Source organism: Bactrocera tryoni, chromosome 1, assembly GCF_016617805.1.
Source record: "Bactrocera tryoni isolate S06 chromosome 1, CSIRO_BtryS06_freeze2, whole genome shotgun sequence".
Taxonomy (NCBI): Eukaryota; Metazoa; Arthropoda; class Insecta; order Diptera; family Tephritidae; genus Bactrocera; species Bactrocera tryoni.
Genome location: NC_052499.1, coordinates 10716457 through 10744280, shown reverse-complemented (window position 1 = coordinate 10744280; position 27824 = coordinate 10716457). Strand labels below are relative to the sequence as shown.

The 27824-nt window shown below is 38.5% G+C and overlaps 1 protein-coding gene across 2 annotated transcripts; it reads right to left on the bottom strand.

Moving 5' to 3' along the window:
* Positions 1-26405, bottom strand: LOC120769965 (extracellular sulfatase SULF-1 homolog). Of its 2 annotated transcripts, none has more exons than XM_040097041.1 (13): positions 26290-26405; positions 7881-9128; positions 7440-7609; positions 7046-7372; positions 6615-6988; positions 6225-6547; positions 5949-6097; positions 3768-5197; positions 3551-3704; positions 3170-3480; positions 1016-1207; positions 687-777; positions 1-615 (listed from the first exon to the last, which is right to left on the bottom strand). In XM_040097041.1, exons 2-13 carry the CDS (start codon positions 8871-8873, stop codon positions 120-122), a joined length of 5010 nt encoding a protein of 1669 aa, XP_039952975.1. In that variant the 5' UTR covers positions 8874-9128; positions 26290-26405; the 3' UTR covers positions 1-119. The 2 variants fall into 2 exon arrangements, with proteins under 2 accessions (XP_039952975.1, XP_039952981.1); XM_040097047.1 differs by having other exon boundaries at positions 5949-6091.
* Between the last annotated feature and the right edge of the window lie 1419 nt (positions 26406-27824).

The following is a 27824-nucleotide window of genomic DNA, read 5'->3' as shown; positions in this document are numbered from 1 at the left end:
TTTACTTTTGAGCGTACATCATATGTAAGTAACTCAATAAATCTATATATGCTGTTGGTGTATGTTGTTTAGGAATATGCGATAGATATGCTCCATGCTGCCACTTTTGATTTCATAATTTATATTGCTGCTGTAAGTATAGGTGTGGTTGTTGTTGTTGTTGTAGTCGCTAGTGTTGATGCCGTTGTTGCTGTTGCTGTCACTTTAGTATCATTAACATCTACAACTTTGGTAAAAGTTTGCGCTTCCCCCGACTCTGGGCTGACCGTTGTCGTTGCTTTTTGGTTGGCAATCAATTTTCGCTCCGAGCTATCACTTTGCCTGCCATCATTACTTAGCAAACTCTTTTCGTTTTGTGCTTGCTGCTGCTGCTGTTGTCGTTGTTGCATAGTTGGACTATTTACTTCTTGGTGGAAACGATTACGCCGCAAAGTTTTCACCGGCTCCATTGCATCAATCGCCTCGCTCATGCCTGCTTGTGCTTCGCCTTCAGCATTGCCGGTATGATGACGCAAATGTTGTTGCCGATAGTAGAGCTGCTGTTGTTGCTGCTGCCGATGGTAGTGATGTTGTTGCTTCCATGGTTTACGTTTCAAATTTGTATGCGTCGACCACCTGTTTCCGAAGTTAATTCAATTTCAGAGCATTTCTTCTCATTTTCATAGGTGTGAAATTACGGTACTCACTTTGATAGTTTTCTCCGCTTGGCCAGAGGCTCGTCATAGTCTAAGCGACTGGAAATAAATGAACTGACACCCGAGGCGCTTTGAGCAAGTCCTGAAACAAAAATTAATGTTTACAATTTCTAATTGTTTTAAAGTAGTTACAAAACATAACATAAAACTGGAAAACCAAAAATCAAAAAAAGAAACCAAATAATAATTTTTGGTCAAATATAACATACGTACATATATATTTCAACTCTCTCATTAGTTTTTTTTCAGAAAAGTAGCAAACTTTCCTCTAATCTAATTTTGATAACTTTCCATTTTTCAAAAGCTAAATATGTGCTAACCTTGTTTTCGTTTGGTGCCCCTTTGCACCGAGCGCAGCGCACTTTCATTTTGCTGTTGATGATGCTGGGTTTGATACCGTTTGATTGTACAGCTTTTTCCGCGACAGCCTTTCAGCTTTTCCAAAGTATCATGCATATACGATTTCTCTTCGTTTGTTAGTGTTGATGCTCGATTTTGTGTTTCGAAGGGATCTAAAATGATGCGGAGTGAAACAAATATATTAAAATTGATATAAAAAGTTTTTTGTTATAAAAAGTACGTTTGATTAAAATAAAGCATTTTGGAAGCAAATAAAGGGTGATCCATTTCAAGATTCCCTACTTTCTTAAAGAAAAAATACAGAAACTTCAAATTTAATGGAAATGTCTATTATCATTCGGACGAACATTCTTTGGCTTTTATTTTTTGAAGATTATCTCTTTCAAATGTTGGCCGCGGATACGTCTCAGATGACCCGTTCGTTGAGTATAATTCTCGATTACTCGTTCTAGCATTTCGACTGCTAACTGCAGAACTCTCGTGATATTGTGCTTCATGGGCTGAATCGAAGCCGAATTGTCCGCATAAAGTCTATGACTTTACTCTTCTTTACTTTACTGACTCTCCACAGGAAAAGGTGTAACGGTGTGGTATCACATGACCTTGATGGCCAATCGATCGGCCCAAAACGTGAAATTATCTGCTCACCGAAGTGTTCTCTCAATAAATTCATTGACTGATACAATGTATGGGAAGTGGTGCCGTCTTGTCGAAACCAAATGTTGCCGAAATCACAAGCTTCAATTGTAGGCATCAAATAGTCGGTTGCCATGGTACGATAATGGTCACTATTGACAGTTATGTTCTCACCGGCATACTTTTTGAAGAAATATGAACCGATAATTCCAGCGGATCACAAACCACACCAAACCCCTGTTTTTCTGGATGAAATGGCAGCTCTTGAATCTCTTCAGGTTGTTTTTCGTCCCAAATGCGGCAATTTTGCTTGTATACATACCCATCGAGATAGAAATGGGATCTATAGCTAAACATAATTTGGCTCGAAGAAGTCGGATTTTTTTGGAACTCAAGCTCAAGGCCCATAGAGCGAAGCAATGTCGTTTGGGAGCTTCAAGCGGCTTTTGTTCTTGCAACAGCTGTATTTCGTACGCTTTCAATTTAGGATCTCGACGTAAAATGTGCTAAGTCGTTCCATACGTCTGGCCGAGTTGTTGCGAACGGCACCGAATCGACTCTCCACGGTCTGCGGGTACACTCTCAACTACGGCTGCTATATTTTCTATTCGAATATTAACCAATAATGAATGCTGTGTCTCTCTAGATGGGTGGGTTTTCAGAACGTGAATTTTCGTAAAAAACTTCAAAAATATGTCAAAAAAAGGATATTGAAAAAAGCACCTCTACTTGGATCACCCGTTATATTTGTTAGGATTGCAATTCTAATTGCAAGATGATTCTTTGGATTCAATTGAATTTTAATTGAATTATTTTTGGTTAATTTTTTAATCCCGAAAATCTTAATTAAAAATCATTTTTAATTTTCAATTCCAAATACTCAATACCGATTTGAAAAAGTATGTAATCCCAAGTACCGGCTTTAAAAATTAAATATATATTTTTGAGCCTAAACAGCATTAAGAAAATGTATTAACAAATACTGGAGTAACCAAAAACTGTTAATCCTTACTTTATAAGTAAAAAAAGTCTTGAAATTTCAATTTTTCGCGCTGTCTTACAATTTTGAACTAAAGCGCGTACAGAGCCATCATATTCAATACTCTAGAATAGTGTTTGGCAAATTACACATTAAAACGATTATAATTAATTATTTTCTTTCTGATCTTGGGATTAAAAATTAAATTTTAAATTTTTAGTTCCAATTTGCAATTAACAATTAAATAATATATTTTAATCCCAACTTTTTGGTTTAAAAAGTGAATTTTTGAATTGAAAATTTTAGTTTTAAATATTTATTTTTAATTCTGATATTTATTTAGATTTTCAATTTCTAATACCCATTTTAGTATTAAAAATTGAAAATTTAATTCAAACTGAAAATTTAATTTTTAACCCAACATTATTTAATTAATAAATTCGCAACCCTAGTTATATGACAGTTTTAATTTTTCGTTATATAAGCCATTATAACTCACCAATTTTCAAATTGTAAAACGTTATCAGGCCCGTCGTGAATTCACAGTATAAATAATTGTGTGTTGCATTTATAGTGCGCACACATGAATAAGTATTGTTGTTGGCATTCATGCAGAAGCAGAAGGGACTATCATTCCAAAGTGGCGCCGTACGCCAATGCATATTGTCATGGGAGAAACAATTCATTTTCTCTGAAAGGCATTCCTTCTCCAGACGTGCCTTCTTAATACGCTTCCGTTCCTTTTTGCGCTGACGCTCTTCTTTCAGCTTACGACGTGCCTCGCGCGCAATTTCCTTTGAATCCACATAACTGTAATGTGGAATTGTTTTTCGTTAAACATTTTTGTATTAAAATGCATTTATAACTGAATTCTACGCACCTCTGTGTATCCGGCTCACAATAACATTCGGCTGGTTGGCCTTTTTGCTGCTGAAATGGGTCAGCGTTGTGCGCGCTGCCCAAGCCGGTGAAGATTTCTTTTTGACCAACATTGTTGAGCGACTGTTCGTCCGCATGTGGATCTTTAGTAGTCGCTAAGTAAAATAAATCAATGGAGTCAAAGCAAACAAAATTAATTATGAATGCTACAAGCTTACCCTCACTGCTACCGGAAACGCCATTGCTATCTGACGGGGAATTTGTTGTTGACCACTGCAAACGCGTCATTGTGGTGGATGATGTTGTAGCTACGTCGTTTATGGTTGTTTTGGCATTAGTCGCTGTAGTGTTCGCCACTGAATCTCGGTCTCTGCTGTTGATTGTTGTAGTTCGCATGCCGTGCATTGTTCGCATGGTTGTTGGTCGCGTTGTCGACGATGACGTCGCTGATGCTGGCGTTTGCAGTGTGTGTACTGTTTGCGGTACCGTTACATTTGGTGTTTGAGGGCGACGTCGTCGCTGTGTTTGCATCTGACCGCCATTTTGACTGCTATTGCGGCCCTGAAAGCGACTTTTGCCAAAAGGACTCTTACCACTATAACCATTCGTGCCAGCTCCACTGCCATTATCATTGTTAATATCATTGCTGTATGTATTTGCAACACCAATTTGTTCTTGTGTAAAATAATTCATATCAAATTCGCGTCCCTCCAACGGTTTATCGTAGCGCCGTCGACCATTGCCGACAGGCAAATGTTGTCGCTGGTATGTGCGGTGATTGTAGTTTTGGTGATTGAAGCCACCACGCTGATAGAAATTATTATTGCTGTTGGCACCAGCACCGCCGCCACCATTGCGGCGACGTGCTTTCTGCCTTCGCCCCAAGTAATCCGACATATTGTAAGGTAACTCCTCGCCGTGCTCTTGCTCTTCCATGCGATGTCTGTTCACACCACTACCACTTGTGCGTGGCGCATAGTCTCTATCCCAATACCTTCCTGAATTGTAATGCAATTGTTGCTGTTGCTGTTGGCCCTGTTGTTGTTGTTTGTTCTCGCGCATCTGCTTCTTAATATCCTTTAAATGTGTTATTTTGTCCTTGAGCACTTTGATTAGCATATCAATTTGATTGCGTGACTTGCGCCATGTCTTTTCATCATCGTAAATAACATCGGAGCAGTTGACCTTGCCCGTTTGCGACTCAATGTAACAACGTGTACCCACACGACCACCCACCTTGGGAAACTTACCACTGCGTACGAAGCCAGATGCCGACAAGGTAGTTGTGGAATTAGGTTGATGCGCGTCATTTGGTGCGATAAATTTTAATTCGAGTGTTTCGAGCGTATTTTGTATTTCCTGTATAACTTTGGAGATTGCATCGTTCGATGAGTTGTGGCCCACTTTTCCGCCTTCACCGCCATTTAGGATGTCAGTGGAAGAAGGTGTTTCGAAGAAGCTGGACATTAACTCGCGTTTGATACGCTTCGGTTTCGTCAAATGTGCTTCTACAGTGGAAAGTGTGTCTTGAAGATCGAGCAGTTCTTCCATCTCGTATGGCAGCTCGGTGTGGAAGACTTCATTGGAATCAGAGTGTTCATCTAATGAGCGTTTATTACGACGTGAAAATCTTGACTGATTTTGAGTTCTGTGAGTAGATAAGAGGGAAAATTATGTTACTCGAAATTTCTACTAGCAAAAAAAATTTGGAATTCGGAATATATTAAGATAGAATTCAAAATTCTAAATATCAATTATTTTCCTTAAATTTTACAAGGTAAGGGATTTAAATCGATAGTATAGAGGGTTTGTCCGGAAAGTAATAGTACTGATTTTCTTTCGCCGCGACTGTACTTCGAAGCGTGCGCGCACCGACTGGATTCGGTAGAGGGCGTTCTAAGCTAATGAACGAGTGGCTGGACAGTTGTCTCCGAGCACCTGGAGATTCAGGATAAACATTTTCGCATGCATTCCGTGATTAAGTTCTGTGTGAAACTCGGTAAATCTGCGACAGAGACGTTTGATATGATCAATCTGGCTTACCCAGATGATGCTTTAGCAAGAAGTGGGGTGGTGGCACCAGGCTTTTTTGGAGGGTCGGGAGGAGGTCACTGATGAAGACCGGAAGAATAAGCAAATCCAAAGTGAAAACGATGCTCATTGTCATTTTTGACATCAAAGGCATCGCCCACCATGAATTTGCGCCTCCTGTACAAACCGTCAACGCCAAGTTTTAGGTGGAAGTCCTCAATAGACTCAAACGAAGGGTCAATCGGGTTCGACAAGTTTTTAAAGAATTCTAACGATTGGTTCAATATTTTTTTTGTTTAAATTGACTCATTCTTATTCCTTTCCGGACAAAACCCTGTAGCTTAAAAATGGCACGAATTAAGCTTTACCTTTTTCGAATACGATCGCCTTCGAAGTAATTGCGGTTCGTTTTGATTTTCGTGTAAACAACGCCCTCTGGAGTAAAGCAAGCACAATTACGTTTAGTGTCCTTCTTCGAAAATTTAGATATCTCTTCGAGATGATGCTGAAGCTGCAACTAAAGTATGACAAATCAGTTCATAATATTGAATTGTGACAAAAAATGTTACATAACTGACTGAAGCGAAAATTATGTGGACATCTAGTACAGAGGTACAAAGAGTACAATATCATTCGTTACTCACATGAAATTTACACTTGTGTTTCCGCCAACGACCATCCTCGTTCACACATTTCCACTTCTGTCCTGGGCGACAATTTTCCAACAAGGCCGGATCAGAGCATTCGGAGTTCAAGCGCATCATTTTCGTCATATATGGCGCCATCATTGGTAGATTATTGTCGAATTGATCTTGTTGTTCCTGCTCTAAACCCTCTTCCTGTGCTGTTTCCTCTTCGACATCTTCTTCTATATCTTCATCTACCACACCTGAAGAAACGTCATCCTCAGTATCTGTGTCTAAATCATCTTCAGCATCATCTTCTATTTCCGTGCCCACTCTCCCTTCTATAATAAGCGATAATTAAATATATATATATACTCGTATAAATATGATTTTGCTATTTCTAATTACCTATTTCCGCTTCTGAACCCACGTCCTCTTCGAATTCGGTATCTTCATGTGATTCCAAATCGATCAGATCTATTAGCGATCTAGCTGTTGTACTCTCGTTAAAGGGCGACTCGTTTATAAATGTGCTATTCGCTAGCCTCATATTCTGGCGATCGGCTTGTAGTCGTAAACGAGATTCCGCAATTTGTTCGGGTGTCTCACGCCGGCCGGAGCTCTCAATTAAAAATGTATCTGGCCACTGTTCGCGTACATTACGCTGTCTGCTGAAAAGCAGTGGCAAAATGCTGCGCCCATCCATATGCTGAGGCGTTGAAACGCCACCGATATCTAGGAAAGTGGGCGCTAAATCCACATTCAAGACGATTTCGTCCACACTGCGAAGAGGTGTGATAAGTAATTGCATAACTGCCAGTTCATTAATTAAAACTCACACTCTTGCCGGCTGTATACCTGGTCCACGTATAAGGAAAGGTACACGCACGTCAAACTCAAATGGGAAGCTTTTACCCTTTATCAAACCGAACTGACCCAAATGATAACCATGATCCGATGTGTAGATAATGTATGTATTATCAAGTTCACCTAAGGCTTTGAGTTCATTGCAGACACGTTCAACAGCAACATCTACACTCTGTAAGGTTTGTAGTCGCTTTGTCATCAATAGATTCGTGAAACGTTTATGAACTGGTTCCATTGGTTGAGTAACGCGTAGTATCCACTGTTTGTCCGGATTGGGTGCGTGGTCATAAGATGGTGTGCTATTCGTGTAACAAGGATTAATACATTTCAAGAATACATAAATCTAATAGAGACAATTGAACTCACTGATGTGTCGTTACGTTGAAGAAGAGATGGCTATATTGTGGCGCTGAGTCTTCGGGCCCATGTGGCGCCGGAAAACTCATAGTCAACATCACAGGTTTTCTTTGGTTTTGTTGTTTCGATGATCGTAAAAATGCGATTGAGTCATTCGCTATCAAATCTGGATAATAGTCCTAAGAGGGTTGAGAAATTATTGAAGAATATCAGATAAAATAATGCAAATTGATTAAAAATCGGTTTGGTGTTTTATAAGTTTCAATCGACGAGTAATTTTGGCGGTAGTCAGAAGATACCGAACACTTGACAAATTTGGATAGGACAATTAATTGTTATTGAAATGACAGATTAGCCTTTAGAGTACCCAAACCACAGGAAATGTGTACGTCGTATTAAACTGAATAATTCGAGAAATAATTGGCTATTTACAAAATCGTGTACACTCACCTTTGCGTACTCAAAACCATGCTTGATCTTCTGTCCGTTCATATTGATGCTGTAATTATAATATTTGGAGTTCATAATGAGACCACCCCATTCCCGCCAGCCTGGTGGTATGTACGATCCATTGTATTTGTTCAGGTACTTGCCAAAATACCCTGTGCGATAGCCGGCATTCGAGAGATATGTGGCAAAGGAGCGAGTTTCGTGCGTGGCCTGCCATTGTGGACTCGAGCAGTTGTCGTTGTTGGTGAAAACCATGTGATTGTGCACGTACATGCCAGTTAGCAGTGATGAGCGCGCCGGACAGCACATTGGCGTGGTGGTGTAGGCGTGACGGAATTCTGTACCGCCATCCCGTAGCCAACGCAGTGTACGCGGCATAAAATTCAATGAACCCAACTCGACGTCCTGGTCATCGGTGAGTATTAGAATAATGTTAGGCTTACGTTCACGTGCCGGAAATGCCGACGAGTCACGCGAGTCACGTGAATACCGTTTGGAGTGCGCTGCCGACGAAGCATCGGATGAGAACGATGCAGGATAACTACCGCTGAGGTAACTTGCGGCGTAGCCACCAACCGCGGGATTTTGTGTGTGGCCACGATGCTGGCGATATTGACGAGAGTGCTGCTGCGGTTGATGATGATGTTGCGTATGTTGTTGGTGCTGATGTTGATGTGTACGATGTTGATTCGCTCTATCCGGGCCATCATATGTCTGCCCAGCCTGGTCCCCTTCACGCTTTTCGCGTTCGTGCAGCTCATGCCGGCGATGATGTTGCTGCTGTCGTCGCTGCTGCTGATGGTGTTGATGTTTCCGATTTTGTTGGCTATGACGCTCATTTGTTTTATATTCATCTCGCAAATCCTCATTTGCGTATATGCTCGTGGTTGGAATATTCTCTTTGGCCGCAGCTGTCGTCAGCAACAAATTGAGCATAAATATTAGGGATATGGCGGCAATAAGTGCAATTTGCTGTTTTCGCTCCGACTGCATTTTGTTGCTGTTGTTATTTGCAATTGCAGTCTCAAGTATATTTTATTGCCACTATCACAGTTTCATTCGGGAAAATTTGTATTTTTTTATTTGGAGTCGATCCAAATTGGCGTAATTTTACGGTTATTTATCGGACGCTCAATACTACGTCATGTTGACAGCTTTATGGAAATTTCATTAGCTAGAGCAATTAATAACGGCACAAATGTGTGTAGTACTCGTATTTGTATGAGTTTGTCTCATGACCTCTTCAAACTGGAAAGATTCGTGAGATATATATATAACATAATTAACGATTTCTGTTAATTTTGTATTAATGACAATATTTGATAATAATTTAATGATGAATAACTAATTAATATGTTTTTGGGGAAAATCGCATGGGATATACATAGTTGCTGAACAAAGTAAATTAAGTTTGCACGAAGTTTGTAATATGCAGAAGGAAACGTCGGATACTCTTAAAGTATATACATACATATGTAAATGTATAACCTGTGCTGAAAGCGATTGCACAGGTGACGCCAAAGTAGGTCAAGACCTGGTCGGTCGTGGTCAGCAGTAAAGGGCCAGCAACTTGACTGATTGTAAGGATCCGCGAAGTTGGGTAGATTAAGGGGGTACCTGAGAGGGAGAAAGCGACCGATAGGTGCTACATTAAGTGATTCTCAGTGCACCCCATTGCCGCGACTCCGCATTGAAGGGTCTACAAGCTGGGCATCTTAAGATGTCAGCTGTCTACCCAAAATACTGAGACATTTTTGAGCGCCCTCACCAGACACAGATTGGAGGGATTATACAGTTCAACTGCCAGGGATCGTATGCCGTGATGTGTGTATTGGGAGGTTGTATGACTCCCACCCCCAGTATCATATTGCCTTACCACAACTACTATTGCGTAGTTATGGGTTCTTCAGTATGATTGTCACTAGTCTGTAATAAAAATTTAGTGAGCCACTAGAGCCCTACCTGGCTACCACTACTTCCGAGTAGTAGCGTATTTATCCTAGGGCTGGATGCGAACGCGTCGCGATTAACGATTAGGATTAGCGACACCTGGTCACCATTTCAGAGCAGTATGGAAGCTCAACTGGTTGTAGTTTCGGCTACGAGGTCTGCCCTGAGAGACCTTGGGGAGCAGGAGCCTTTTTAGTTCACTACAACCTGTTCATAAAGCACGACCTTTCGGGGAGTATCATGGTGGTTGTGGTTAATACCCAAAATGCGGGAAGAATTGAAATTTTGTCAATTCAATGTGGAGTTCATTCCAACCGGGTGCCGGACCGAAAGTACGGTAGATGTTTTAGATGGGCCTCGAACCCTACTAAGGTGGTTAGTGTGTCCATTGCACACTGCCAATTGATACTGAAAAATGTCTGGAATTTTCAGGGCGCGTATCAACGCATTGGTGGGATCCGCTGTGCTTTTAGGCGCAGTCGGCTAAGACTGTCGACTACAGGTACCTACGTTAAACACACAGGTAATTGTAAGTCCGTTTGTCTGCCCGTCTGTACCCACGCGAACTAGTCGCTCAGTTTTTGAGATATCGATCTGAAATTTTGCTTACGTTCTTTTTTCTCCACGAAAATTTTGTTATTTTACCAAGATAAGGCTGCAACCATCAAATATATCCTTCAGATTGGACCACTAAAGCATTTAGCTGCCTGACCGATCATAATCAAGATAAAGATCTTTTTATACACTTTGGCATAAGATGGGAAAGAAAGTCACTTAAGACCTGTTTACCGCAAGCCAGTCTTTATAGTTAAGTGCAACTGCCAAGATTTAGTTTGCCACACTTTAAATAATTCACTTGCGTTTTCAAATTATTTTCGGTTAAGACCTTTAGTTTGAAATGACTCGAAGGAAAGCACATTTTAATTTTGATTACAAAGCGTTTTAAATCTTCTCAAAGCACTATGACACCCGACCGAACCCGACCGAACTATCAATTACTCCATAAACCGAATATGCGCCATGAAGTGCACATAGTAGACTTTTCAAACCTTTTAGCACCATTTGCCCACAAACAACATACATAAAAATTTTATTGTAATAGCCCATTAAAAGTAAGTACGTGACTTGGTCCTTTCAAATCACTGAATCAATTTCAAAAAATTGCAAATCTCCGTCAATTGACATTGACACTTCCGTCGGGCTAATAACACCCGAAATGGCGACATTGAAAATACTTTAGCGCAGCCATCCCTCTCACCGTTCTACATTACACTTTCAATTTCATGAATTCCATGCCAAATTGTTCACTCCTTTATCATGAATATTAAGTGTCGGCATGTGACCTTGATGCCATCGACATACATATACACATATGTCGGTATAAAGGAATGTTGCTGTTCATTAAATATTTTCACTATGGCAAGCGCACGAGCGCTTAAGCCAAAAGCTCGAGCAGCATTGTACTTGCACAATAGAGTACAGGTTCAAATGCAACCCGACGCCGCATGCCACTTCGTTTAAGTATGAAATTACGTTAACGTAAGTGTGTAAGTTGCTTTGTAGGTATGCGCAGCTACAGCTGGTGAGCAATGAAGTGGAACTAGTAAGATACGAGTAGTTTGTAGACGCCTACGAACAATTTGTTATGAGGGAAGCTTTACTTGTAGGGCCGAACGATTAGTTAAACAGGAAGCTTTACTTCGAGCTTCGGCATTGTACGTATGTATCAAAGAACATTTTTTATGTAAAATAAAAGAATAACAATTTTCAACTATTTATATTTAATTTTCTAGGGGTACGAGTAGTAACTCCATTAAAGGGCAGACACGAGTGGTGCCTCTTAGAAACTGTCACAACATTTTTTTCTGCAGTCATTGAGCGTTTTAAATTCAAAATGTAAATTAGTGTTTCTATTTCATTGAACGCCCACTATATTTTGCACTGTTCGCACAATAAATTTCATTTCTTTTTGGTCCAGCACTAACTTTTCCTTTTATTATTACATAACATTCCTTTTGTAGGCCAATCTGAAGTGTGGAAATACTTTCCAAGAGTGTCCGCCCTCATTGTCGTTTCCTGCTGCCAAGCCTTTGCTTGCGGTTCTTGCTGCTAAAGAGTCACTCTGTCACATGGGGACATGCGTTATGGTGGAGGCGTTGCAGTGTCAAGCAATTCACATTCATTTCCCGCCTTTTGCACTAACAAAAACACACAAGCGACATTAAATGGGAAATATTATAAATGTGTGTTCATATAATGCAATGTGCACTCTTATGAAATTGCACACCCAGCAATAAATTCAGATTTCTCAACAGAAGGGTGCAAAGAGATAAATTTGCGGGTATTTTGAAACCACGCAAAATAAAAGGTTGTCATGCCTACATTTGCAGACAAGAAAATAGAGAGGCCGAAATGCGTGAGTAGGAAGAGCTTGACAAGCTGGCCGACAGGGGTAATGCTTAAAGAATCAACGAAAAGATACGGTGGATTCAAGATCGGAGCATGCTCTTATAGAACCCCCAAAGATGATCTAGCGACTGATGCCCAGAGCATACTGAAATTGTGGAGGGAACACTTCTCCAGCCTGCTGAACGACAATGAAGGCTTAACACCAGGAGATGTTGAACCCGATTCCCCAATCGATGAAGATGAAGCAGACGTTCCATTGCCCGACCATGAAGAAGTTCGAATAGCAATTACCCCTCTGAAGAACAACAAAGCGGCGGGGGCCGATGGATTGCCGGTCGAGCTATTCAAACACGGAGGCGAAAACTGATAAGTGGCATGCATCAGCTTCTTTGTAAAATATGGTCGTACGAAAGCATGCCCGACGATTGGTATTTAAGTATGCTTTGTCAAGTCTACAAAAAAGGAGACTTCACAATCTGCACCAACTACCGTGGGATAAGCCTACTCAACATCGCATATAAGGTTCTATTGAATGTACTGTATGGAAAATTAAAGCCCATCGTCAAAAAACGGACTGGACCTTATCAGTGTGGCTTTAGAACTGGACAATCTACAATCGACCAGATTTTCACCATGCGCCAAATCTTGGAAAGGACCCGTGAAAGGGAAATGGACACTTCTTCGTCGATTTTAAACCCACCTTCGACAGCATGAAAAGGAAGTGCCTTTTTGCCGCTATGTCTGATTTTGGAATCCCAAAAGCTCTGTCAGGATCGAGAAGGACCTCTCTGAATCGTTCGATACCAAGCGAGGTTTCAGACAAGAAGACTCCCTATCGTGTGACTTCTTCAATCTATTGCTGGAGAAAATAATATGAGCTGCAGAGCTAAATAGAAAAGCATTTCCTATAAGAGTGTACAGCTACTGGCGTACGCCGATGATATCATTGAACTCAACAACCGTGCCGTTAGTTCTGCTTTTTCAAAACTGGAGAAGGAAGCGAAGCATATGGGCCTGGTTGTGAACGAGCGCAATACGAAATATCTCTAGTCACCAAACAAACAGAAGTCGCATTCGCGACTTGATGAGATTTATGGTCCTTTGCGCATTGGCAACGGCGAATACCGCAGTCGATGGAACTATATGAGATACAACAGGACATTGACATAGTTCAGCGAATCAAGAGACAATTGCTACGATGGCTAGGTCATGTCATTCGAATGCATGAAAACACTCCAGCTCTAAGAGTATTCGACGCAGTACCCGTAAGGGAAGCAGAGTAATAGGAAGACCTCCACTCCGTTGGAAAGACCAGGTGGAGAAGGACACTTGGAATCTCCAATTAGCGCCAAACAGCAAAAAGGAAGTACGACTGGCGCTGTTGTAAACTCCGCTATAACAGCGCGAGCGATGTCTAGGCCAATGAAGAAGAAGAAGATGCCTGAATAACGGTATTAAAAATCACCGTGGAGAAGAGACAAATTCATAACTAGTTTTCATGTGAGGTTTTGCTACTTTTTACTGTAGTTTAGACTTATAAATATGTGCAAATGTGTGCACTTATACTACTTAGTAATAAGTTGAAAGCAAAAAATTGTCAACATTATGCGGGTTCTTATTTCGTAAAATCAGCTCTTTTCTATGGACCGTACAAATAGCTACTGTAGTTCAACTAACAAAGTTATTTATTGGAAAGCAGCGTCTTTGTGATGATTTGTTGGATGCGACAAGCTAACAATTTGTCTTGAGAATTATTGCCTTTCCACTGCAGTAATAAAAATATAAGAATTTCTGTCGTTTTTTGCACATAATTTGTAGACCTGGTGCATTTCGTAATGAAGTCCATACTTACATATACTGAATATTTTTACACTCATATTATTTGACTTAATAGGCTCGTCTACCTTCGCGGTTTGAAAAAACATACTTTTTATTTGTATATTTCTAATGTAGACATAACTAGAAATATACTATATAAATGTGCTATTAAAATCATATTCGCTTACGAGATATCGAACCCCAAAGCCGACCTTGTGCTAACGTTTCTTTATTTATCTCTAAACGCGCTTCCCGCTTAGTGTTTTTTCAAGTTTTGGGAGAACAATCACAGATATTCGTAATCTGTACATTATTACTGATTAATGAAACATCTTGCTCTCTTTAGACACGAGCAGCTTAGGATCTATCTTTTCGATTTGCAGTGAATATCTTTAGTGAAGAAATAGGTAAGTGGAAAGTTCGACGGGAACGAATAAATAGTGTCCAAATAAGTTTAAAAAAAAAAGAAAAAACGTTAACTTCAGCTGAACCGAAGCCACTATAGCGGTCCCATCTGAACAAAATCTTCGGAGACTGTACCGTTGTTTTGAACAATAAATCATAGCAATGATAAATCTTAAAGATATCTCGTTTTTTCTTATTGTTTTTCATACAAAAACTTAAATTTAATCGTTCAGTTTGTATGACAGCTATATGCCTTAGTTGTTCGATATCGGCGGTTCCGACAAATGATGAATGTACAAACATAATGATCCTGTTAAGGGTACAAAACAAAAAAACAACTGTGAAGAAAAAGAACAGGTCTCATACACACATATCGTCATCTAAAATGCAAAATAACGTAACAACATTTTCGGAAATTTACAGAGGAAAGAATGAAACAAATAATGAAATGAAACATGAGAGCAACAAAATTTAAATATTGGTTAAAACTGTGTTATATCTTACAGCAGAACGTTAAAATGTTAGGCATATGTACTTATGTATGTATATGTATGTATGTAATTTGAAGTAGTGGGTCGTTATCAATGAAACACTCAATTTCGGGCGCAACGGCTTGGGGGGCGCAAAACGATCTTCGCTGTTTTTTAATATTCAGAAAAATACTTCCACAAATTTTTTTACAAAATTTATTATAAAAGATTGTTGTACACTCACAATGTAATAATCTGAATAACAATGAAAAATATTAATTTTTACTCGAATACTCTTCAGTCTTTGAACTTGTCTTATATCTTTTGGCTTATATCTTTCTTAAAAATAGTGATAGAACTTAAAGATGCACTTTTCTAGCTTTGTCTTTGAATGTAATAAATACTTTTATTTCTCCAAATTTTCAAAAATAGTATTTAAAAACTCCAATTCGGGCAAAAATTCCTACAAATTGTGTCAAAAGTGTACAAGATATAGGGCGAAAATGGTTTTTTTCTATGGCTTTTAATAACATATCTTGTAAATTTATTATCAATTTCCTCAAAAACCGTATTGTGAGAATTTTGGAACTTCAGAATTTGCGTGGCTTCTAGTTCCTAAATATTATATACTTAATATCGAAGGTATTTTGTAAAAATTCACGTTTGTTCGAACCACTTCATGACTTGTAGGTAGGTAGATAAAGGGGGGCGGCAGAACATCCTTGGCCCCGGGCGCCCGAAGTTGTAGCTACGCCACTAGCAATCTTTAAAGGCGTTTTTCTCGTAACTGTGTTGGCAAGGTTTCTTGAGAACTACTCAACCGATCCTTATGAAACTTTACACTTTTACCTTTGAGATACTATGATTAAAAACTTGGCGAAGGATTTTTTTTCGATTACAATTATTTAAGCTCATATAAATTTTCCATTTTTTTTTGTAAAATAAGTCTACCGAAAATCCAATTTTCAGTTTTTTTTTTCCTTAGTCCAAGTTCTAAGTTAAAGTTTAAACTAAAACACATATTTTTTTACTTTAGATGATCCTGTAAGGAGTTATCCTGCCAACACGGGCGCATCTTTTTTCCTAGGGGTCACCGGAAATGGCGTCACAATGGCCGAGTTTAAAATATGTTTTCCAAAAATTTCAGAATTTCTTTATGAATAGTGTATGTTTGTAACAATAAAAAATTCTAATAAAATATTTAATTTTTTATATGCGAAAAAATTTTTTGAAAAAAGCCTGTTTTTTACCCGAAGAAACACATGTAATCCCTTTATATGCAATTACACTCAAAGGGCGCTGCATACGGCTAATAAGGATAATGCTTGACGCAAAGGCCATATTTGAGTCCTGCGCTCAAAAACGCAAGCATAAACACACTCGAATCAAAAACAAGCTTCCAGTTCTTTATAGTACTGCAAGGACTTTTCACTCGCATGAGCGCCAAGAACAAGTTTTATGCAACTCAAAAAGAAAAAAAAAACAGAATGTGATCATTTGAATGCATCGGAAAAACACTCTTATTTCGTTTTTTCTTACTATTTCGGAAGTAGTGAGCCAAAAAAGTAAAAGGCGCGAACGGCACCAAATAAAAAAAAGAAAACAAGACATGGAGCCCACGTTAACAATGAAGCTGCATTCGCTGTAAAAGGCACTGCTGGCAAGAGGCATAGGTGCGCATGCGCCCGTAAAGAAACCGACAATATTTTACTGTGTGTGTTTGTGCGTGTAACTACGGCAACGTTGAATACTGGAACCTGAATTTGGTAAAGGAAACAGCATCAATAAAAACAAGCGAAACCAGATTTGGCGAACTCTCCGCTTATAAGCCGACTCGCGCGAATTCGAGTTTGCAATGCTGCGAGAGTGCATTATCGTGGACAGACATGTCTACCAATTCGCTTGTACATATAGCTTTTAAGTTTTTTCTACTCTATGTACATATATACATATGTGTGTATATCTATAGTGTCGACGCGTCGCGTCACTGCCGCCTAAACTCCGACGTCTTCCTGCTGCTCGAGAAGTCAACTTGTCATTGGCGGAGATGGCCAGTACTGGCGTTACCAAAAAACGTCTAAATCTTCAAGTATTCCCCGATTTCATTCATGATTTTTTTCATACAGTCTTTTTAACTTTTTACTGGACAACACGACATATCCTTTTCTCATCTTGTACATAAAAGTTGTCGGTCTATTTCGTTGATTGTGGATATGGTTGTGTATTTGTATTTGCATTTTTTTGAGGATGGCACGCATGTTGGTTGCTTGCTTACGAATGCCGCGTTGGTGTTGCGTGAATTCTACTGAAATTCATGACTTGTGGTGACTTCCATCTGCAGTTCTTTACTTTGAGTTTTGGTATTTACTCAACGTGATACAAAGTTGTCTCTGTTTCGTATTTTTTTTAATCACCGCGCAATTTGAAGAGTTCGCCGGTCATTTGTTGCTAAGACCTTTTAACAATTTGAACTCATTTTAGAGTAACAATTGGTATACAGCGTCTACCAATAGGAATGACATGATTTTGACAGCTCATGACGGCTATGCTTGTCTACGGATTTGCGTAAAATTTTGTCAGTGTTTTAAGTAAGGTTTGCCATTTCATCATGCCACATTTCGCAAAATCACGTGCTTCTGTCGCTGCTCTAAAAGCTCTTCGCGCAAAACGCGGTCTTTTGAGATGTGGCTCATTTCTGGCTTAATGGCTTTGTCAAAAAGCAAAATTTTCGCCATTGAGGTGAGTCAAATCCCTTGCAGTTTGGGAAAAGCAATTCTCTTCTTGGCCAAGATTACAACAGTGACGTGGGAACCAAGTCGTGAGTGCGACGATCTGTTGTTTGTTTGATGACAGGAGATATTTCGTCTTGCCCTCATGCACTACCAGACCCATTTGCTTCGCTTCCTTATCCATTTTAGAGAAAGCAGAACTAACGGCACGATAGTATCCATGTGTATCAATATCGTCGGCGTACGTCAGCAGCTGTACACTATTATAAAAGATTGTACCTGCTCGATTAAGTTCTGCAGCTCGAATTATTTTCTCCAGCAGCAGGACGATAGGGAGTCGCCTTGTCTGAAACCTCGTTTGGTATCGAACGGCTCGGGAAGGTTTTTCCCGGTCCTGACGGAGCTTTTGGTGTTGCTCAACTTTAGTTTACGTATTAGTATTGTGGGGATACCGAATTCAGACATAGCGGCATAAAGCCAGCTCCTTTCCGTGCTGTTAAAAGTAGCCCTTTTTGTGCATTGGGTAGAGCACACTTAAGTTCTAATCGTCGGGCATGCTTTCGTCGGACCATATTTTGCAAAGAAGCTGATGCATGCTCCTTATTAGTTCTTCGCCGCCGTGTTTGAATAGCTCGACGGGCAATCCATCGGCCCCCGCCGCTTTGTTGTTCTCCAGACGGCTAATTACTATTCGAACTTCTTCATGGTCGGGCAGTGGAACGTCTGCTCATCGTCTTCGATTAGGGAATCGGGTGCGCCATGCATTGGAGTTACGCTTTCACCGCCATTCAGCAGGCTGGATAAGTGTTCCCTCCATAATTTTATTATGCTCTGGGCATCAGCCACTAGATCACCTCGGGGGGTTCTACAAGAGTATTTTTCCCCATTCCTAGGGTTGTGCGTTGAGTTTGGGACCCGCCACGTAAATGAAAGAGAATGCAATTGTATCCAAAAAATTGACCGTTTGGTGCGGATTGTGGAATGTCAGCATCATCGAGCCTTATTGCTTTTGAAATGAACCAAGAAATTCTGTTATTAACAATATCAAGCGTTTTAACCCGATGTTCTCTGACCTTTTACCGGAATTTATTGAAATCGACGCGAACGATGTCTTTTTTCAATAAGACGGTGCGCGCCTCATGTTTCCGGCCTAGGCATGGACACATTGCGTGCATAGTTTGGCGCTCGTTTAGAGTTAAATGGTCGCCAAGATCATGTGATTTGACGCCGCTAGATTATTTTCTCTGTGGGTATGTTAAATCAATCGATATTCTTGTGGAAAATATATAAAAAAAACACAAGACCCCGTCGATATTTATTACTCCATAAGAATATTCCAATATTCTAAATAAATAGCATCGTTATACTTTATAAGTCCCAAAGTAAATATCGTGTAACAAACAGTTATCGCCGTATGGTCGTGGGCTGACATCGAAAATTTTAGAAGCAAGCATTACGACTGAAGAAGAAGATGAATAAAAATTCTGCAAGTATGTAATTAAAATAATTTCTTTTCTTAGATATTCCATTTCATTTCCCAGCTTAATGTCATTTAAATATTTTTATTTCGTTTCGAATCGTTAAAGTGTAATGTATGCATGTGCAGATAATCGATGGAGCTATTTCCTAAAAGCCTTGCGAACACAAAAAAAAAGCAAAAACAGGAAAACCAACACACCGCCAAAGGTCACGGAAGTTCATGGTTGTGCGTGCGTCAAACTTGAAATAATATAAATTGTAGTTAATCAATAGTTTGGGCGCCCACGCTTCTTTCCAGGCATAAGCAGCGCTAGCAAACGCGTGAACGCGAATTATTAAATGTGTGTGAGTAGCTTAGTCCTTGAAGCACTTGTCGAAAAGTATTCTTGTCGCTATTTTAGTGAAGGTTAAAATAAATAAAGACAAAGGCTTTAAATATGAAAAATATAATTAACGCATATATCATCATAGTATTCGGATTAATTATCGCGTGACATGTATGTAAATATGACATATGACAGATGATTAAGTTCAAAGTGTGGACAAAATAGTATATATTATGTAATTTTTTGTTGTAATAGTTTACTGGAAAGGCGGAAGCAGAAATTTGCAATGCTTATTTATGAGCAGGCAATAAACGGAAGTGCTAGCAAGTTTCCCGATTCACATTAACCCTAAAATTCGCAACTTAAAATACAAATATACAATGAAATTCCTCATAACCGGACATCAACCGCCACAGTTTTTTCGTCCATACACACTTTATAAACACTTGTACGTTTATTAGAGATAAGTTGCGTGAAATATAACCAAAATAGTGTTCGTGTCCGGTCATTGGAACTTACTAATGTCCGGTTATAGGAATTGGTTCCTTTGAATATATGGTATTAATGAAAATGTGTTCAACAAATTTGTCCGGTTATAAGGGTTGTCCGGGGAATTTCACTACATTATTTTTTGCATGTGCCCTTGTCTTCACTTTTAATTGCACTCTTCTAAGCGATGGTGTGCCACTTCGAATACTATCACACTTGCTGGAGTTGTTGCCGACACATCCCACCCACCACATCCAACTTGACCAATAGCATTTCGGGATGAATATGAAGAAGTCAGTCGTTATATAAAAACTGGGTCACTTTGCCGCATATTAGCAAAATTTGATCTTCACTCGTATAATGACAAGTCTTTGCTTGTGTTCCTTCAATGTTTAAGTAGCTGAGCTATTTTAAATGATTGGAATATAGCTTTTACTGATTAATATCGACAATATGCAAATCCGAGCATTTTTTATACCCTGAACAGCAAATTTTAAAGGTCAATACGTTGTTTGTAACATTGAAAAGAAATTTCATATTTCGAATCAAATTTCAACTTATTTTTTTTGTATTTAATGATCTTTATGAAGAAAATTTCTACCATTTTGGTAGACCACTTTTTGCCATTTTTCCGATATAAACAACTGCGACAAGTAATTTTCACAGGCTTCTCTTGAAGCCAACATCACTCCATTATGGTAGTTCTGCATTGACCGAAACAAATGGTAGTCCGATGGTGGATCATTGGATCATCAAAACTTCCCAGCCAAGCTCTCACAGTCATCAAAAATGTGTGTAGTCTAGGGTTGTCCTGATGGAAGACAAAGCCCTTTCTGTTGATCAGTTCTGGCCATTTTTTCCGATTGCTCGCTTCAATCTCATCAGTTGTTGACAATAAAATGTAGAATCGTTCGACCAGGCTGGAGCAGCTCATAGTGAATGATTCTTTTCCAATCCCACCAAACACACAGCATAACCTTTCGAGGCCTCAATCCTAGCTTTGAGCTTCACCACGCTTGGACCATAATCTTTTTCGCTCATTATTGTCGTATTTGATCCACTTTTCATCTCCTGTTACCATTTGCTTCAGAAATGTTTCGATTTCATTTCGTTTCAGCAAAGAATCGCAGATGTTAAATCGGTCCATTAAATTTTTCACAGATAATTCATGTGGTAGCCAAACATCGAGTTTCTTGATAATTTAATGATAAATGTTAAGTTCCTTAGCGATGCCGTGGCTGCTTATGTCACGGTCCTGGTCAATCTTTTCCGTAATTTTATCGACTTTTTCAACGATAGGTCGACCAGAGCAAAGTGCATCTTTCACATCGAAATTTCAAGATTCTAAGCGAGCGAACTATGAGTATTGTTCTATTGTTGTGCTACACGAACTGATACAGCATCGTCTCCATAAATTTCACATATTTCATTGGTGGCTTGCGTGGCATTCTTCCCTTTTTTATACAAAAATTTCAAAATATAGCAAATTTCTTCAATATTTTCATTCATTTATGAACAGCTGTAACTTTTTTTCAACTTTCCGAATTAAATTTTTTTTGGTTAAATGAAGCTTAAAATCTCACTTTTCCAACACTATGTGATATGACACAATGTGATTGGTAGCACTGAAGATATACGACTGCAACGACATCTATTGACAAAATACGAAAAGACTTTTTTGACTAGCCAATATTTGACAGTTGATTGGCGATATACATACATATGTATATTGTCTTTGGAGGTGCGAAATTAAATGCTTACTAGTTATAACTGCCTAACTAAAAATGCGACTTGTCATAAGGTATGCACTTTCAAGCTCTTCTAAGGCCCAAATTTCCATAAGAGCCGAATATACCGAAAACCGAATTTCCAAAATCTCACGATTTAAGAACTATCAGCTGAAAACCAAAGCAATAAATATGTGTACTTACTAAATACAAAACATTATAAAACATTTCACGTACTCATTTTACCTGCACAAAGAAGCATATTTATTTTAAGTGACAGCAAATAGAATGACAGCTTCGCTTTAAATTAGATTGCCGATAACACCTGTAATTGTCAATTAGAGCCAAGCAAAAAGGTCTACATTTTTCATTATTGCCAAGGTGTTAAAACTGGCAGCTAATAAAAACGCTTTGCAAACGCCAACTGAATACAAAGTATTTCCACAGATTACAATCGACATAAGATATTAACAAACTACTTTTAATCACTTGTCACAGACAGCGCGGCTGGACGTAAAACTTCTGAACCACCGCCGTTGTACGGCATTTCTACGGCTTGTGTCTGTGTATGATAAATACAACTATACTTTTTACATAATTCTTCGAAGACTACTCAGCAGCTTTATACTTTTATATTTTCTTTTTTCATTTCTATTTATTTTATTGTGTACATTTCATTACAATATTACGGATAGTGCGTAGGATGCGGTAATGATACAGCCTTAAGAAGCAGCTTTTGAGACAGCAAGCAAAAAATTTCGAATTCAAGCAAAGTTTTGCAAAGCAGTTCCAGAGATAGTATTTTTAAGCCTTTTTATCTTAGTGTAAGCGGCTCCCAATGATGGAGCTATGTGTAGAAGTTTACACAAGAGGAAAGTTCTTTGAGCGCCATTCACTTGGGAGTGGGCAGAAAATAATCTTTTACATAGCCAAAAACCAGCCACTGAAGGCGAGCTAAAGTGAGAAGGCGAACCATCCCGCCCCAGGGTTGTGCGCTGGGTTTGGAACCCGTCGCGTAAAAAGCCCTACCAATGAAAAAAAGAAAACAGCCTCAGATTTCCCACGTCACTGTTGACAGTTTTAGCTTCGAAGTCGTAGATAATTTCGTCTATCTTATAATCAGTATTCCAACAACAATGTCAGCCTCGAAATCCAACGCAGAATAATTCTTGCCAACAGATGCCACTTCGGACTGAGTAGGCAATTGAGAAGTAAAGTCCTCTCTCGACGAACAAATACCAAACTCTATAAGCTACTCATTATTCCCGTCAAGTTATAAGATGCAGAGGCATGGACGATGACAACATCTGAGGAGTCGGTGTTTCGAAGTTTTCGAGAGAAAGGTTCTGCGGAAGATTTATGGTCCTTTGCGCACTTGCAACGGCGAATATTGCATTCGATGGAACGATGAGCTGTACGAGTTATACAATGACACTGACATAGTTCAGCAAATTAAAAGACAGTGGCTACGCTGGTAAGGTTATGTCGTCCGTATGGATGAAAACACTCTAGCTCTGAAAGTATTCGACGCAGTACCCGTGGGGGGAAGCAGAAAAAGAGAAAGACCTTCCCTCCATTGTAGAGATCAGGTGGATAAAGACCTGGCTGCACTTGGTATCTTGAATTGGCGTCAAACTGTGCAATTAAATAATTAAAGAAGAAGAATAATCGGCTCCCTTAACTTTAAACGCCTGCACCGATCCAAAATATTTTTGTCGGGTATTGTTCCACGAATACGATTTCATATGTTGTATGTTTACTGGGCATTTGTAGTCCATACTGCTTTGGACATTATTAGCAATCACCACTTGTGTCATTTGCAACATTCTCCAGCATTAATGCTTATCTCAATCTTCGACGGAGTCTCATTTTACAGAACACTGATAACATCGGTAAAGACACACAAGTATAAGATTAAAGTTAGTTGGTATATTTTATAACTCAAATAAAGAAGCTTACACCATTGGCATATGGTGTACAAAGCACGGGAAGCCGTGGGACGTGTCTGCGATTGTCCTGACTCGTTTTACATTTGCTATAGTGCGAGAAGAAGGAAGACCAACTCACAGCAAGCGCTACATTAAATTTCTCAATTGCACATGGACTGGTAGTGAGCGCAGTGGGCAGTTGAAAATCATTAAGCTATTTGTAAAAGTATATTTGTAGAGTTGTGATGCGCATGGAATAAGATCTGCTCTAAAGAATAAAAGTAGGAAGTTTAGATGGGAAGATAAAATAGCTTATTGCAGATAAACGTTTATCTCAACAAATTAACGCCTCGACGGTTTCGATTAGAATTTCAATTAGATTACATTTTATGCAATATCTCAGCAAACATGCCAGCATCAACACGAATCTTAAAAGCCATAACAAAATTTAGAAAAAAAACTTAAAACAAAAGAAATGCTATCTTCTTGTACATATGTATGTCTTTAAAGTTATTGCCCTCTGTTGCTTTATGAATCAAGTGTGAATTTTTAATTTATGCCACTTTAAGTGCTTTTGGAATTTTCTACTACTTTTACACTTCGTCTCATCTTCTCTTCATCCTTTCACTGCACATTTGCAGACGTCCAAATCCATGCATTAAATGGAGTGTCTATATTAATTATGCAAATAGTTGGCAATGCATTGCACTCGGTTGCAATCGTGTGGTGAAGTACCTACGTGGGTAGTGTTGCAAGTTATTATACTGTCATCAGTAATTTAGATAGTATCAAATAATGCAACAATAAATGCAGAAGAGAGCGTATTTCAATTAATGGATGGTGGCATGGCTGAATAATAGAAGGCATTTCAAATTCCCAACAGAAAAGGAAAATAATCAAGAGTGTTAAGACAAAGAAAGATAGAATGCCATCGGTTGCATAACCTGAAATAAACTTAACAGGTGCCCGGTCTGATGGCGCTAATAAAATTAAATCCATATAATTTAGCCCTAAACTTCTACATCATATCGTTCACAGGAATATTTGGGTATGAGAAAGCGCGGGCTCACTTTTGACCAAAACCAACGACATGTTGATGATTCGGAACAGTGTTTGGACATGTTGAACCGTGATAAACCCTAGTTTTTGCGTCGATATGTAACAATGAATGAAACATGGCTCCATCATTTCACTACGAAGTCCAATTGACAGTCATCGGAGTGGACTATACATGATGAACCCGTTTCAAAGAGTGGAAAAACGCAATAGTCGACAAGCAATGTTATGGCGTCCGTATTTTGGCATGCGCATGAAATAGTTTTTATTAACTATCATGAAAAAGGAAGAACCATCAACAGCGACAATTTATATGTAGTGTTATTGGACGAAATCGCCGAAAAATGGTCGCATTTAATGAAAAAAAGTGCTAAGATAATGCACCGTGTCGCAAGTTAGTGAAAACCATGGCAAAAATTCATGAATTGGGCTTCAATTTGTTTCCGCATCCATCGTATTCTCCAGCTCTAGCTCCCAGCGACGAAATTTTCGTCGAATGAAGAGATGATCGCCGAAATTGAGACCAATTTTGAAACAAAGAACAAATCGTACTACAAAAATGATTTCGAAAAGTTGGAGCGTCGATATAATTACTGTATCATCCTTGAAGGGAACTAGGTTGAAAAAAAATACTATAGCAAGCCGCAACCTTTTCAATTGACTTCTATAATTATTTACTTTTGTAAAAACTTAAATATCCAATTTTTTTTGAGTTTTTTATTTTTATTTTGTACAATAAAAAAATCAAGAAATTTGGTGCACCTTATTTACTTTACGTCCCAAGCACACTGTATGTTATATTTTCTTTATTTAAAATAATAAGATGAACGCTTATTTTCAATCAGAAATTCTCACGTCAAAATATCAGAATATTTATACCCTAACAGGGTATACTAAGTTTGCCACGAAGTTTGTAACACCCAGAAGGATGCGTCGGATACCCTATAAAGTATATATAAAAATGATCAGTATGTTGAGCTGAGTCGATTTAGCCATGTACGTCTGTCTGTCCGTCTATATATATATGAACTAGTCCCTTAGTTTTAAAGATATCGTTTTAAAATTTTGCAAACGTCATTTTCTCTTCAAGATGCTGCTCATTTGTCGGAACTGCCGATATCGGACTTTTATAGCACATAGCTGCCATACAAACCGAACGATCGGAATCAAGGGCTTGTATGGAAAACATTCGCATTTCACGTGGTATCTTCACGAAATTTGATATGGATTACTGCTTAAGGTAAAAAATTGTTCAGATCGGATTACTATAGCATATAATTCCATACAAACTGAATACATAGTTGCACCGAAGCTAACGTTTTTTCTTGTTTAAAAAGCCTTTATTAAATAAATGTCTGTCTTGCTTTGATAAATTTTCTCAGAAAATGCAAAGCAAGACTCCTCGTCCTCTTCAGGACCACGGATCAGCCGTAAATTGCTTTTCTTTTAATTTTTGTTATTTTATCTTTCGTTTCAATGTGTTTCATCCTACTTTTTCTTTTTGTTTTTTTTTTTTTGCTTTAAAAAGTTATGTACCCCGATCTATTAGAAGCTGATTTGAAAATTGTTCCTAATATCTTTTTTTTTACTTTTGTTTATATGTTTACATAAAAAACTACTTACGGTTTTCTAGAGCATCTGTCTGCTTCACATTCGTATATATGTAGATATGTCTTAAATTCAAAGAGATTTCCGTGTTTTCTTCTTCTTCTAAAGAACACTCAAAAAGTAATTTATAGCTGTAAAAAAAAGAAAATATAGTAAATCATTGTCATGTAGTCAAATTTGCTGAATGAACAAAATTTATTAAAATATTTATATGTAAGTATACGTATAGAAACGTAAATACCCAGTAGGAAAGATACATGTGTATTAATATGTCATAATATTCTTAATCTGATATTCAACTAACGGCTCTTAATACGCATTTTAGTGATACCTGTATTTAAATTTAATTTCTCTGCTTGCTGCTTTCTTGTAAAAAAAAATATGAAAGCAAAAACAAAATAATCAAGTATTGTAAACTTTTTTATATGAAAAATATCATCAAGAAATTCGGCATAGACTATTGACCTAGGCAACGCTACAATCTCGGAACAGACTGTTTAGATGATGCCATCAATGTTTATACATACAGCTGTTGACAGCTAATTAGAAACGCTCTCTTTTTTGTAGGTGGCTGATGAGTATGATGATAAGAATTTTTAATATACCGTTTAGTCGAATTTGCACTCCACGGCAGGGCAGCACACAGGAAACCACTTCTGACTAAAATTCATAGTAAACAACGCGTAAACGTTTCCAACGCTTATTGATCTTGGACAACAAATTAATGGCAGTATGTTGTTTGAAGCGATGTAACCAAAATAAATCGCATAGATCCTGATGGTCGAAGGTATGTTTGCCAAGCAGTTTATCAAGAATTTGATCCTTGCTATTCTTCACGCGTAGTAAAGCATGGTGAAGGATCAATCATGGTGCGGGAATTTTTTTCCTGGAATGGTGTATGTCCGCTCCAAATGATTGATGGAATTTTAAATACATCCTAAAAAATGTCATTCTGCCATGTACTAAGGACAATTTTCCTGTTGTATGGAAATTCCAAAAAATAACAATCTACGGCAAAGTCAACACAAAAGTTTTTTGTTGAAAATTCCATGAATGTTTTGGAGTGGTCTGAAGAGAACACATCTGGGGTGATGTCAAAAAAGCTTTAGGTACCAAAAATATCACAAATATGGATGCCTTTTTGATGAAATTAGGACGGCATTGCAAGCAACACTATTGGTGCGCTGTCAGAGTCTTATAACGTCAATTCGCAATCGATATGAAGCAGTATTAAAGTAAAAGGGTTAAGTAACAATATACTAACTGAAAGTAAGCAATCTTTTTAATAGCAGTATTTTTTGCTGATAAAAAATTTTCGTTTCTAATTAGTTTTCGCACTCAAATCGTTGATTCCACACATTTTTTTTGTAATCTTCAAAAAAAAAGGATTTTTAATTAAAACTTTTACTATAAGAGTTTAAGTTTAATGTAAGTTTCAATAAAATGAGTGAAAAAACGGTAAAAAACAAGTGATTTATTCGAAAATAACTTCATTTACTTCAAAACAAGTCACGTTTCTAATTAGCTGTCAAAGGCTGTACATAGCTGCC

Coding starts and splice junctions, on each gene's coding strand:
- LOC120769965 (XM_040097041.1), bottom strand. CDS start 8,873: ATGCAGTCGGAGCGAAAACAGCAAATTGCACTTATTGCCGCCATATCC. Junction 6,548..6,614: donor GGGTTCAGAAGCGGAAATAG/GTAATTAGAAAT, acceptor CGCTTATTATAG/AAGGGAGAGTGGGCACGGAA. Junction 5,198..5,948: donor GGCGATCGTATTCGAAAAAG/GTAAAGCTTAAT, acceptor ATCTACTCACAG/AACTCAAAATCAGTCAAGAT.